Source organism: Phaeoacremonium minimum (genome assembly GCF_000392275.1).
Source record: "Phaeoacremonium minimum UCRPA7 unplaced genomic scaffold PA7_03_scaffold_359, whole genome shotgun sequence".
Lineage (NCBI taxonomy): Eukaryota > Fungi > Ascomycota > Sordariomycetes > Togniniales > Togniniaceae > Phaeoacremonium > Phaeoacremonium minimum.
Genome location: NW_006921263.1, coordinates 134,401 through 146,626, shown reverse-complemented (window position 1 = coordinate 146,626; position 12,226 = coordinate 134,401). Strand labels below are relative to the sequence as shown.

Here is a 12,226-nt window from a genome sequence, read left to right as displayed (position 1 = left end):
CCACGAATCGAGCTAGTCAATGCCCACCGCCCGTGGCGAGCAGCAGCCGCCGGTTCTTCTTGATGACCTGGTTGAGGCTCTTCTCGAGCTTCTCCGTCTCCTTGCGCGCCAGCGCCAGCGCCTGCTCGATGTCCTCGAGGCTCATGGCGGGGATGTTGGCCAGCGGCCCACCGTTGCCACCGGCCCCCTGAGCCGGTAGCACCTTGCCTGGATCACCCGTGGCCAGGGAGTTCGCGCCCGACATGGCAGAGAAGTCGAAGTCATCTGGGATGGCCAGCTTAGCGCTTCCTGGAACATGCCCGGCAATCTCTGCGGCGACAGCAGTCGCACCAGCAACGCCGTTCGCAGCGAAACTCATGATGATCGGGGCAATGGAGTTCAAGGCGGATGTAGTTAGTGAAGCTGCGCCCTTGGCGTTGCCGCCGTTCGGGTAGGCCAGGTTCGCGGTGCCGAGGTTCAGACGCGGCAGCACAGATTGGTTTATGTAGTTCAGTGCCGCATCGCGTGTCATTTTAGTGACTGGGTCCGTTGGAAGCGCCTTGCTCTGCGGGAAGTAGCTCGGCGGGCCGTTGGGTACGGCACGGCCCTTGATAACACTGAAACCCTGACCGGCTTCATGGCGTGAGTGCACAAAGGTTGCAGGGTCTGTAGCAGCGGCAGCTATGAGTTCCTGCAGCTCCATATAACGTTCCTCCTCTTCGGGCGTGAGATTACGCACGCAATTCCCATACGGACTAAGCATGACTCGAGCGCCGTCGACTAGCTTACGGACAGGCTTGCCAGCATTGAGAGAAGCTTCCTCCTCTGAAGTCACGAAGCACTTAATTTCCGTCACGCCATCCTTGGGCGGGATAGGATTATACTGGTCATGACGATGGGAAGAACCTGCGATAGGCTTCAACAGCCCCATTTTCTCCGGATCGGGGAGCTGGCCATCTTTGATGAGCGTCTGTAGAATAGATAGAGGTGTTGGCGTCAATTTGTCAGAGCTGCTGGTCTTTGGTTCCTCCACCGAGGGACTAGTTCCTGCCTTCGACACTTCTTTGACGTTACTCTTTGTGTCCGTAGCAGCTTTGCCAGCTTTATTCTTGGGCGGTGCTGACTCCTCAAGTGACATGGACTCATTGACAGCCTGGCGATAGGTAGAAGTCTCCTCCTTTACTGGCGGAGGCGGTTGTTGCGTTACTGGAGTGGCTGGGCGGCTCTCAATCGGAGTTGCAGTCGAGCTGCTCGTTTTCTCCTTTTTCTGCTTCTTTTTGCGGCCCAGTATTGGTGCAATCTCCACCTCTGGTTCGGGCTTTGGCTGTACCGCAATTGCTGCAGTTTCTTTCTTTAGAGCCTCTTTTCTCTGTTTCCTTTGTTGACTCTTTGTCGTGTTCCGGACGGCGGCAGACCCTACTTTAGATGGAGGAGGAGAACTCGTTCGTGATGCGGAAATTGAAGCCGAGGCTATAGAGACGCTATCAGAGATGATCTCGCTCACTGGAGTCTCAGGCCTATGAATCGTCGCAATAGACGACCGAACAGATTGTGTTGAACCCCCTGCCACGGCGAGAACTGGTGGAATCTCTGTCTTCGGCGTTGGCACTACCCTCAAAGTCTTTGGTGCAGCGCGTGCGATGGGAGACGATACCGAAGCAGTAGTCGGGGTGGGCAGGGCCGGGAAGACGTGATCATCAGTCTTCTGAGATACGGACGGCGAACTGGGTTCCTTGTGTTCGGCAGTCTTGGTGGCGGCAGCAATATTGAGTACGCCCGGGACTGGACGCTTCTCCGTTCTTTCCTTCCGCGGTGTTACTATTTCCAAAGGTGCAGGCACCGGCGCAATTGGCTCAGGGGCAGACTTCTTGTTTACAGTAGGTGTCTTGCTGGTTGATGCTTTGGATGCTACCGCTGGCGTCGAAACCTGCGAGGGAGTCGGTTTGATGGAGTCCGTCTTGGCAGTGTTCAGGGCTGGAAAGTCTTCGTCCTGTAAGACCTTCTTGCCTTTGATTGATTTAGCTTGCGTCGCAATGTCTTTCGAAAGACCACTCTCTTGAGCGAGGGCTTTGATGTTCTTCTTTGCATCCGAGCCAGGAAATGTTGCAACCTTTTGTTTAGGTTTCTCTGGCGTTGTCATGGACGCAGGCTTTAATGGTATTACAGGGGCAGGAACATTAGGCGGTACCTGTCGGCTAGAGCTTGGGACCGCAATTGGTTGTTGAGGTGTGCTCGGCGTTGGTTGGCGTTGAGGAAGACCGAGGCCTGGTGGAATCGCCGGTGTAATTGGCATGCCAAATCTACTGATATCGCTTGCGGGAGTGAGCGATCGAAAGTCGGTTGGCTCATCAGAAACAAGTGCGTCTACGATCGTAGTGGCTTCATGGAGAGATAGCAAATCGTCATCTACTACGCTTGTTAGCAATACTGCTTACCACGGCCAATAGAACGTTCGGTGTAAAGTGTCTGGGAAGAGAGGGACGCTGAGGAAGAGTACAGAATGCGCGCAAAGACAAGAAGCCGAAGGGGCCATTATATACAGAGTGGGCTATAGGTCACGTCACGCTCCCATCTCGTCTTCCCGTAGGAAGCTATTATACGGATGGCACAGGATGGTGAAAGGTGAAGGTTGCTATATTTGTCCAGCAATCCCACCCAGTCCGATGTGTCCGGAATCTGGGCGTGTAAGTTAACGTACAAAGATAACCTTGCGGAAGACGAGATGGCTTGCCTGACGTGACCGTATGCCCAAAGCATGCAAATGTTGAAGTGCCAAGAATGTGTGGTACCAAGGGGTGTCTCAGAGACTCTCCCTCATTTTCCAGAGAAAATAATAGACGCCCAATGCAACACCGGCCCATCCCGCCGGGATGTGTGATCATGCTCGCTAAGACAATGCGCAAAAGAAATCCTAACCCCCTATGAAGCAACTCTTTGCTAATCACAAGCCATCATAACGCCTTCATAATACATAGTGGGAAAAATCAAGCCAGCAACGCAAACCAATGGAAGCGCTATGTGAATGTGTAGGAGGCCTACCAGCCTCTATATCCCGCGGCATTGTACATCATGCTGGGGTTGTACCCACCTGAAGACTGACCACCAAACAGTCCCTGGCCGACCCCGGCATTGCTCTGCTGTTGATGCTGCATTCTAGCCTGCAGGATACTCGGGTCCGCAAGATCTACTAGGCCACTCCCCCCAGAGGAGGAAGTGTTAGCTTGCCTGTGCTTCTTCCCCTTCTTCTTCTGCTTGGATCCGAAATCTTGGAATGCTCCGGGCTGAGAACCGTAGAGCGATGCCAGGAGGCCGGCAGAAGGAGCTGGGGTGGAGGAGGTGGAGGGTGGGTACTGATTAGAAAAAGTAGAAAATTGGTACTCACGCTTTCCTGCATCATGAGCCTGGCTGCCCACTCCGCCTCGGCCGCGGATGAGGCTCTGAAGAAGTTCGTTGGAATCCTTCGGTGTCGCGCCGAAACCTGAGCCACCAAATTGGCCCTGGCCAAACATGTTTGGAGGTGTGCCGGTTGACTTCAAACCTGGGGGAGGCCCTGGCATGGACGTGCCATAGTATTGGCCACCAGGCTGAGAATGAAATGCAGAAGGCATCATAGAAGACTGTTGTGCCATAATACGGGGATTCGCTGATAGCTTGACAGATGTAGAGGAGGTCGAAGAGTTCTCGTTCGCAAAACTGAATCGAGAAGCCTGGCGGCTGTGTCCTTGTCCCTGAAACAAAGACGACTGAGCCGAGCTAATCCCTGGGGGCATGTTTTCAACAAATCCACCCTGAGGTCGGATGAAGCCTTGCTGTTGAGGAGTCATCGTGCGCCCGGATCCAGAACCAAGGTTCTGCGCAGCTTGGGGGTAGGTTGTCCCAATGGCAGGGCCGAAGAGAGCATCTGCATTTGTTCGCTGGATAGGTGGCTGAGCGCTCGGCCGGCGTTGGTCAAAGCCGTGACTATCACGACCCTGTTCGCGATCTTCCGGCTCTCCTCCCAGTGCCAAACTTCCACTGCTCTCTGGTTCGCCTTCTGATGGTGCCAATGCATCGATTTGCTCCTCGTGCTCGCCACTCAGTCGTGCCTCCTCCTCCTCTCGCATTGCCCTTCGCTTCTCACCACCTCGAACATCAAATAGTGGCGGGCAATCGTCGAGCGATTCAGAGGTAATCGCCGAAAAGGAAATGGTACAAGAAGCCATCGACTTGAGCAGTTGAGATAGGAGAATATCCCTGGGATCGCGCGTTGGCTTTGCCGACTCGACAGGCGCAACAGCGGTAGTTGGTTCCGGTGTTGTCTTCGTTTCAGGCTGGACTGGTGCCGCGACTTCCTCGGCTGGTGCAGATTCAATCGCCTCCTCGTTGGCTTCTGTGGTGACAGGCAAAGACATTGAAACAGCTGGACTGGCTGCCGTGCCACTAGTGGCATGACTGCCTCGTCGACTTCGCTGCTGTGTGCTGCGAGCCCAGTTGGCTGACGAAGGAAGCGCAGATGCATCGCCGTTCTCAGAATCATCCTTGCTGGAAGAACGGACCATAGGCTGAGAAGCGATCGGATTAGGCTGCACGGATCCTTGTTGTCGCGAAGCCGAGCGAGACGGACCGGGGTTCGATGTTGGACGCTGACTGTTGATGCTGTTGAGAGAGGAAAGATCTTGTCTGGTGTAGCTATCTTCCTCGTCGCCCAGCTCATGAAGGAACATGCACTGCCGATTCGTGCACTGTTCGTGCCGCAACCAAGCAGAACAGTACTTCGTCGTGCCGAGCTGAGCTTTGAGAACCCTATCGCCATTTTGTGAACCGTTAACAGCTTGAATACAGCGTGCCGCATCCTCCTTCTTCTCGAACGTCACATAGATGCCGAGAGATTGATGTTGGCCGTCGGACGTTTTACGGTTGCTGATAGAGATCTTCTGGATGTTACCGTATTGCCCGAAGAACTGCGGCTGTCGTAGGGTCTTCAAGAGCTCATCTTCCCGAACCGTAGGCGTAAGGCCAGTGACGTATACCAGATTCTTCTGCACTACTCGAATGCCGACGAGGTTCTTGCGACTCTCCTTCTCGGTGTCTCGCTTCTGAGTCTCTTTTTGCCCTTGTACCTCGGCTCGCTTTTTTCGATTTTTTTGTACGTTGGCCTTGTATTCAGCAACCCTATCCCTCGTTAGTCTCTTACCCAACCCCATGCAATGAGGTGGAAAAGCTTACTCTTCGGCAGTAACCATCTTCCATTGTATTGTCTTCTCATCGTATGGTCTTCGGCAAGCAGGACACAGACCATTCATGTTATTCCTGATGTTGTTGAAGCAGAACTGGCACACCTAAGAGAGAAGAGAGTTAGCTGGAAGTAATCGAGGATCGTAGCCATTGCTTTCATACCTGGTATCCGCATGGACACGGTCGGAAGTTCCGATCTGAAAGGTCGAACTCTTCTATGCATAGCGGGCTGAGACTTGTTAGCATCTCGACGCGTAAACTCGCCTTAGATGTGACGCGAAGGTCAGGATAGTGTGGATGGGTCGACATACCAGGTGTCGTCCTCTTCTTCAAAAAAGGTATCTTGTGGAGCCATAACTGAGGCTGATGGAAGTAGTCGCTCTGGGAAGGGGTGGCCAGATGGTTCAAGTCGGGTTTGTCTGAGTTGAGGGATAGATGATGATTGCTAAGGTGGCAATCGAGATGGTGCCCGAACGAGGTAATATTAGGGTCCGCCGGGAAACGCAGCAGGTCGTCCAAGGAAAAGAAAAGAAAAAGCCGAGAGGAAGACCTCAGAACGCCCTGAAATAAATACAAAGCACAGAGGTGATGATCCAAACCCGTGGGCGGTGGACAAGTGGAAAAGAATCGTTGGGGAACGTGCTAGTGATGGTGACGATGGGATGGTGGTAAAGGAAAGAACAGGAGGTTCGAGAAAGCAGAGCAGAGCCTTCTCGAGAGATGCTGCTACAGCACGCTAGCCTCCTTATGGAAAGGTGGCCCCAGTGGTCGGTAGGACTTGCACGTGTCTGCTGGCGGTTGGTGACTCGCATCACGATGCAGCTGCTCGCCGGCGTCTACGAGCTTTGCAACAGACAGATTATGGTTTCTGTCAGGCGTGAATCTCATATGCGACCTCTTCATGTCAAATCGACATCCGAAGTTGTCTGGTGGCCCTACGGACGACTGGCCCGGACTTGAGAGAAAGCTGAATCACGTGACTATACTGATGACCCGTTCGGGCACCCAATGAGCTAGCAGCTATTTGCGACTTTAATCATTGGATCCCCGGCATTGTCCACCCGAAGAACGCAGTTTGAACATCGAGTTGCAGCTACAAAGCCTGGGAGTTCCGGCATCAATTGGCCTTCCAGCCTTACCATACCAGCAATGGCGACCAAATTGTGCAGGAGCCGAGCTTTGGCTACGGCTCTGAGGCCAGCCAAGCCCTCCATGCAGACTCGGAACGAAGCTGCTGCGCGATGCTTTTCCGTCACAACCCGGCAGAACGTAGCCCTTCCCAAGGAGGCTCAGAACATGCGAAAGGCACCTCGGCCGGAGCAAGGCACCCTGAAAGCTCCCCTGATCAATCCGGCAGACAAATACCAGGCCAAGGCCGACGATATGCATCGTTACGGCTCGTGGCTCATGGGCTGCCTACCGAAGTACATCCAGCAGTTCTCCGTCTGGAAGGACGAATTGACAATCTATATCTGCCCATCTGGCGTCATCCCAGTATTCACCTTCTTGAAGTGTGAGTTCTTCGCCTAAACAGCTCTTTCAACCAGTCTTTAATGCTCACCTTATTAGACAACACCGCGGCCGAGTTCACCCAAGTCAGCGATATTACAGCTGTCGATTTCCCCACCCGAGACCAGCGATTTGAGGTCGTGTATAACCTGCTGAGTGTCCGACACAACTCTAGAATTAGAGTCAAGACCTACGCCGACGAGGCATCTCCTGTTCCAAGCATTACTGGCCTCTTTGATGGCGCGAATTGGTACGAGCGGGAGGCCTACGATCTGTTTGGTGTGTTCTTTGTCGGCCACCCCGATCTTCGCCGTATCATGACCGATTACGGCTTTGAGGGCCATCCGCTACGAAAAGATTTCCCCTTGACGGGATACACGGAGATTCGATACGACGAGGAGAAGAAGCGCATTGTCACTGAGCCATTGGAACTGACGCAGGCTTTCAGAAACTTCGAGGGAGGATCAAGCGCATGGGAACAGGTTGGACCCGGTCTCGACAGAAAGCCAGATACCTTCAAGCTGCCGACACCCAAGCCAGAGGAGAAGAAGGAAGAACCAAAGAAATAGAAATTGCCACGGTATCTTGTAGAGATGTATATATCATGTGTCAACTATTCAAACGCGTGCTCAATCTAAGAAGATGCACTGTTCCATGATTAACCGGTTCCAGCGCGTGAAGCTTGTGTCTAACCACGTGTGAAGCCGCATGTTGCTTGGCCAAGATATAAAACACAAGTTGACAATTGAATATTGCTAACCCGGAACTTAAACCCGGGGATCAGACAGCATTGCACCCTGAATAGCGTGTGATTCGCGTTAAAAGCTGGGAGACGTTTAATCGTTTAGAGAATCCCGAGATACAAAAAAAAATCTGAAAGTGTCGGGTTATGTGGAAACCCAAACTTAGTTATGGTGGTCGACTTCCTACAACAAATATAGATAGAGTTCACCATCAATGCCATGGATCTGAAATTATGGTTCAACGGGCACGGTAGTCAAGTGACTCAAGTGCTTCAAATACTTGCTCCGATATGACTCTTCAATCGTTCTGACCGGGGCTATAGGAGATAGGTCAAAATGCTTAAGTATAAGAGTCGCCGTCATGCGTTCCCCAGATGTTGTGTCTTCCCCTCTCTCTCAACATCAAACCAACATTGACCATTACCTACAGTCTGGTATTGACTTCACACCGCGGCCTGCAGTTTCCGAGAATCTCGATCTCTAGAACTCACGAACACTACGCAAATATTTGTCAGAAACCACTGTTTAGATTGACATCATCGACAGCTGTGCTCAGCCTTAACCATGTATGCCATCGGCAACGCTACAAGCAATTTCACTTGCGATTCCCCGGCATTGAAGCACATCACAACTCTTGAACAGCAATACACATCCCTAAGAGATCCATTGCTAAGCTACGAAGATGACATCGATTTTCACGATGCGATCCGGGCGCTTGCCAGAGTCAACCCATGGACCGCCAGCCCCAAGATTACTGACTCAAGAACACGTTCGGTCAAGAGAAAAAGACTCTTGTCTCACATTCGCGTCAAGTTTACGCAAAAGATTTAGCACTCTATTAGTCGCTCTATGACCTATTGAGCTATGGCAACCCAATATACGTCGCGAGATGGCGTTCACTGGGCAGAATTACAATGCCTATGTTGTCCACGAAGATTACAGAGTAAAATGCTACCCGAATCTTACCCTTACCCATTTACTTCTTTATGAGTGGGCCGGTGCTGCTGCTGCTTGAACCTATGTAGTGGGTGTGTAGTGGGTGCGCTTGGTGTGTTGACTGTGGCGCTATTTGGGAGCCTCAATCTGCCACTCTGGTTTAAGTTATCATAATACCAAAAATAGAATCAAGCACTATGTCATGTAGCAGGCGCACGATCATTGGGGCCACAGTGTATGTATTGTGCGTGTCTGACTAGAGGCAATGATCGGGTAGACTTCTGTGACAGCTTATGTTGGTGGCCGGCCTAGGAAATAGGATCACCATAACATCGACGGCACTTGAGGGGCAGATGCAAGCAAGCGCCCATGCCACACAGCTCACGGTAAAATGAAGGCATAGACATTGCGAGAGAAGTGTAACACGATACTCAAGACTGTGGATCAGTGACGTTGGTGCAGGTCACTATAAGCAAGCGTCTAGTAAGAAATCTTTCGCGCTGCAAGCCTCTATATCATCGTCACCCTCACTGACAAGTCAGAATTGTCTTGGGCGATTGCCTGATAGCTCGCATAACGCAGGCTAAATGGAAAATAAATAAGTGGCGAGACTTGAATATATTTCATAGCTCCAGGGAGGCTTAATTCTACATATACTTTAATGAGGTCTTACTATGAATTTCTATTGGTTATCCACCGACAGGACCCTAGCCCTCATTTTCTTCAAGCCTTGCATGTCTCCCCGTTTGGTCTCCTGCCATTCTGGTTCGATGTACTGGGTGGTATATCCGCCGCCGAAATCAACAACAACAGCATTCCCATCTGGATTGATGATGACATTGTCAGGCTTCACGTCGCCCCAGACTATGCCGTGTGCGTGTAGCCTTTGAACCGTGTCCTCAACCTGGCTTATCCACTTCTGCTTGTCGATTATCGAGGCATCCCCATACATTTCCTCGTGGAGTGTTGGCCCGTCGATCAGCTCCATCAATATTCCCAAGATGACATCTTCGCCATCATACTTTACCAAGCCGACGATCTTCGTTGTTCGTACGCTAGGGTCCTTGTTGGCGATGTTTCGAATTTTAGTCAGCACATTCAGCTCCCGTCGAAAGCCGTGGAGCTCAGACGCGGCCTTAAAGAAGTACTTCTGGTCGGTTCCTAACCTCCGCACAGTCCTAGGCGCTTCACACATCTCTTCCTCAATCGAATCAGGACCAGCGTCCCTCACGATCTGCGATGCTTCAAAGAGTGGCAATAGGGGGAGATCTGTTCGTAGAATGATGTTCTGTTTGCTTCTCTCATGGTATAGGCTATTTCTGTCCTCTGAAGGCTCAGGAGTGACGTCGCTGATCACAAATCGTGAGCTCGGGTTACCATAGACAGCTGGATCGTATGGTCGTGGCAACCCCATGAGAGAGCCGCCGACGTTTGCCATCTCAAAAACAAACGTCTCCGCGCCGTAATAGTCCTGAAGCGATGTTGGTTTCCAGTACTGCGACGGGGTTGGGACGAGGGCGTTGATGTTGTCGTTGATAGCATCGACGACCCACGTCTCGAAGTCGCTCAGTACGTCGGGATCGTCGAGGTTGTCTTTAAAATCGTAGAACTGGCCAACAAGACCGCCCTCGCCCTCTAAATCCTTGACCGACATAGACAAAATGAAGCGCTTGTTCTGACACATGAATGTGTAAGTCAAGTCCTCGTCATACACACCCAAATCCAGCATAGAGAAGGAATAGGCTGATGGGGCTACAGCTGCCTGAGCTTCAGTTGCCATGATGCAGTTCACTTTTGTGGTTGTTCAGATGCAGACTGTGCGCGTGAAATCCAACTGACTGGGAGGCCGAGAACAGGATCGTGTAGAAGTGCAACCTACAGAAACAAAGAGAGATGCTGAAGGAGTAAGAAAGAAAATGTCACAGAGAAGGCCTCGAGATCGACTGGCCTCCAGATGACAAAGATCCACCCAGCGCTGAAAAGCAAGGGAAAGCAAACACAGAGTCTCTGCAGCAGGATACCTTATACGAGAAATATCAGTCTAAGAATATCATCCTTACGAAGAGTTGATAGTTACGTTATTAAGCCACTCTCAGCTCCAGGAGCCGACTTGACTAAACCATGTTCATAGAGCATCCGGTGCCAGCCTGTGCCCGCCCTCATTAGCGCCGGTTTAGCACCTGTTAAGCCGGGGGGNNGGGGGGGGGGGGGGGGGGGCGCGCGGGAGCTTCCGGCTTTTGGAGGGTAAATTTCGGGGAGCATTACAGTCGATACATCCGGCGTCAAACCAAAAGTGCATCATCAATGGCAAATAATGCTGGGAAATTTATATTCCAAAGCGCAATGTGGAGTCCATGGGACTAGCACGATATGAGAATGTCTAACGGCAAGGTACTGCACGGAAGGAGTACATAGCAAGGAGTACAGAGCAAAGGCAATCGCAGTCTTGGACTGCAAGTCATGCTATTGGGTTGACCTTATCTCTATTAGAATAACAAATCAGCTTTCTAAAATGCAAATTTGGGATTCTGATCTAATTAACCTGCTTAAATCTCCAGATCCATGCTGCGCTTCCGTACATATTTTTTCCCTTGAACTGAGTGGAAAAATGCAACCAGGATAAGAATTCCTTTATCTACTCCAGTTAACAAATCCCGACCATTGCTTTACTCTTGCGGACTCAAAGATACAATTGACTTGATCGCATCTACCTTCTTGTTAGAAAACTCGTCCACGGTTCAGGATGTGTTATTGAGGACAACGATCCTCACACATACACGTGATCGTTGGGGGCTGTGTAGTTTGTATATCAGCTGAGCCTTGTATACCCCTCAAGCAATTTGCATCATCTCACCCGTCGTTGCCTATGAGAACTGCATGTTCATCCAGCTGCTGGGCGTTATAGGCGTACAATTTCTTCATACATGGAGGTGCTCGGAGCAGTCGCCTCTGTCGCCGGGCTCATTAGCCTGGCTATGGAGATCCCGAAAATCATTGACGCCGCTGCTTCTATTCGATCAGCTCCAGAGGAGGCTAAGCAACTCTCAAACATAGTGGGTGCACTGGTGATAACATTGCAAAAGCTTGAATCATTTTTGAAGACCGATGAGGCCATGGAAATGAATCCAGCGAACGACAGTGCTTTGAACATGTCAATCTCAGCCTGTCAGACTCGAATTTTAAACCTATCTAAAAGACTGCGATCCCGGTCTTCTCCGTCGTCCGAATCTTGCAACGACTTCGCTTCGAAGAAAGTAAAGGCTACAATATCTAATTTCCGATGGCCATACGATAAGAAGGAATGTCTGGAAATCATTTCAGAAATTCATGCTATGCAAAGCACGTTTGAGTTCTGCTTAGTGATGGAAAATTGGTCGGTATTTACTCTTTCGACTATTTGATTTGAGAAACCATTCTAATTTCGGCGTGTCTGTATCTCACCTTTAGCCAACAAATGGCAAATCCCATAAAAGAAGTTATCTCTCATTTCAAGACGCAGAGCGAAACGCTAGCTCAGATGGCAGCTGCTTTTCCCGACCAGGCTGCGCACGTGAAGAATATGCTTGAAAGAATACATGCCATTGATTCATGTGTCCGTCAAGCCGCTCTAGAATTGGAAGAAGTCCAGGGGGGCTTGAAGGAACTGCAGGAGTTTAATAAAGGTCCGGAAACTCGCTTCGCTCCATTCCCATGGATCATCATGCTAATCTACTTGTAGATCTTGGAAATTACCACTCGGACATAATACACTGTCAAACATCAGAATGGCTGTCTCCAATTGATCCTTCGGAGCGACATGATGAGATCAAATCCGCTAGACTTTCCGGAACATGCGAGTGGATTCG

General features: G+C 50.9%; 4 protein-coding genes across 4 annotated transcripts; 1 reads left to right on the top strand and 3 right to left on the bottom strand.

The window, feature by feature from the left end:
- Positions 1-16: 16 nt before the first annotated feature.
- UCRPA7_4627 (putative general negative regulator of transcription subunit 4 protein) lies at positions 17-2,119 on the bottom strand (the record flags this gene model as incomplete). Its single annotated transcript, XM_007917178.1, has 1 exon — positions 17-2,119. One exon carries the CDS (start codon positions 2,117-2,119, stop codon positions 17-19), a length of 2,103 nt encoding a protein of 700 aa, XP_007915369.1.
- Positions 2,120-4,491: 2,372 nt separating this feature from the next.
- Positions 4,492-5,548, bottom strand: UCRPA7_4626 (putative general negative regulator of transcription subunit 4 protein; the record flags this gene model as incomplete). The annotated part of the gene is made up of 5 exons (XM_007917177.1): positions 4,492-4,520; positions 4,583-5,130; positions 5,185-5,297; positions 5,356-5,422; positions 5,505-5,548. 5 exons carry the CDS (start codon positions 5,546-5,548, stop codon positions 4,492-4,494), a joined length of 801 nt encoding a protein of 266 aa, XP_007915368.1.
- Positions 5,549-6,342: 794 nt separating this feature from the next.
- On the top strand, positions 6,343-7,271 carry UCRPA7_4625 (putative nadh-ubiquinone oxidoreductase-like protein; the record flags this gene model as incomplete). The annotated part of the gene is made up of 2 exons (XM_007917176.1): positions 6,343-6,706; positions 6,763-7,271. The coding sequence occupies 2 exons, from the start codon at positions 6,343-6,345 to the stop codon at positions 7,269-7,271; spliced, it is 873 nt and encodes a 290-aa protein (XP_007915367.1).
- Positions 7,272-9,063: 1,792 nt separating this feature from the next.
- On the bottom strand, positions 9,064-10,161 carry UCRPA7_4624 (hypothetical protein; the record flags this gene model as incomplete). Its single annotated transcript, XM_007917175.1, has 1 exon — positions 9,064-10,161. The coding sequence occupies one exon, from the start codon at positions 10,159-10,161 to the stop codon at positions 9,064-9,066; it is 1,098 nt and encodes a 365-aa protein (XP_007915366.1).
- Between the last annotated feature and the right edge of the window lie 2,065 nt (positions 10,162-12,226).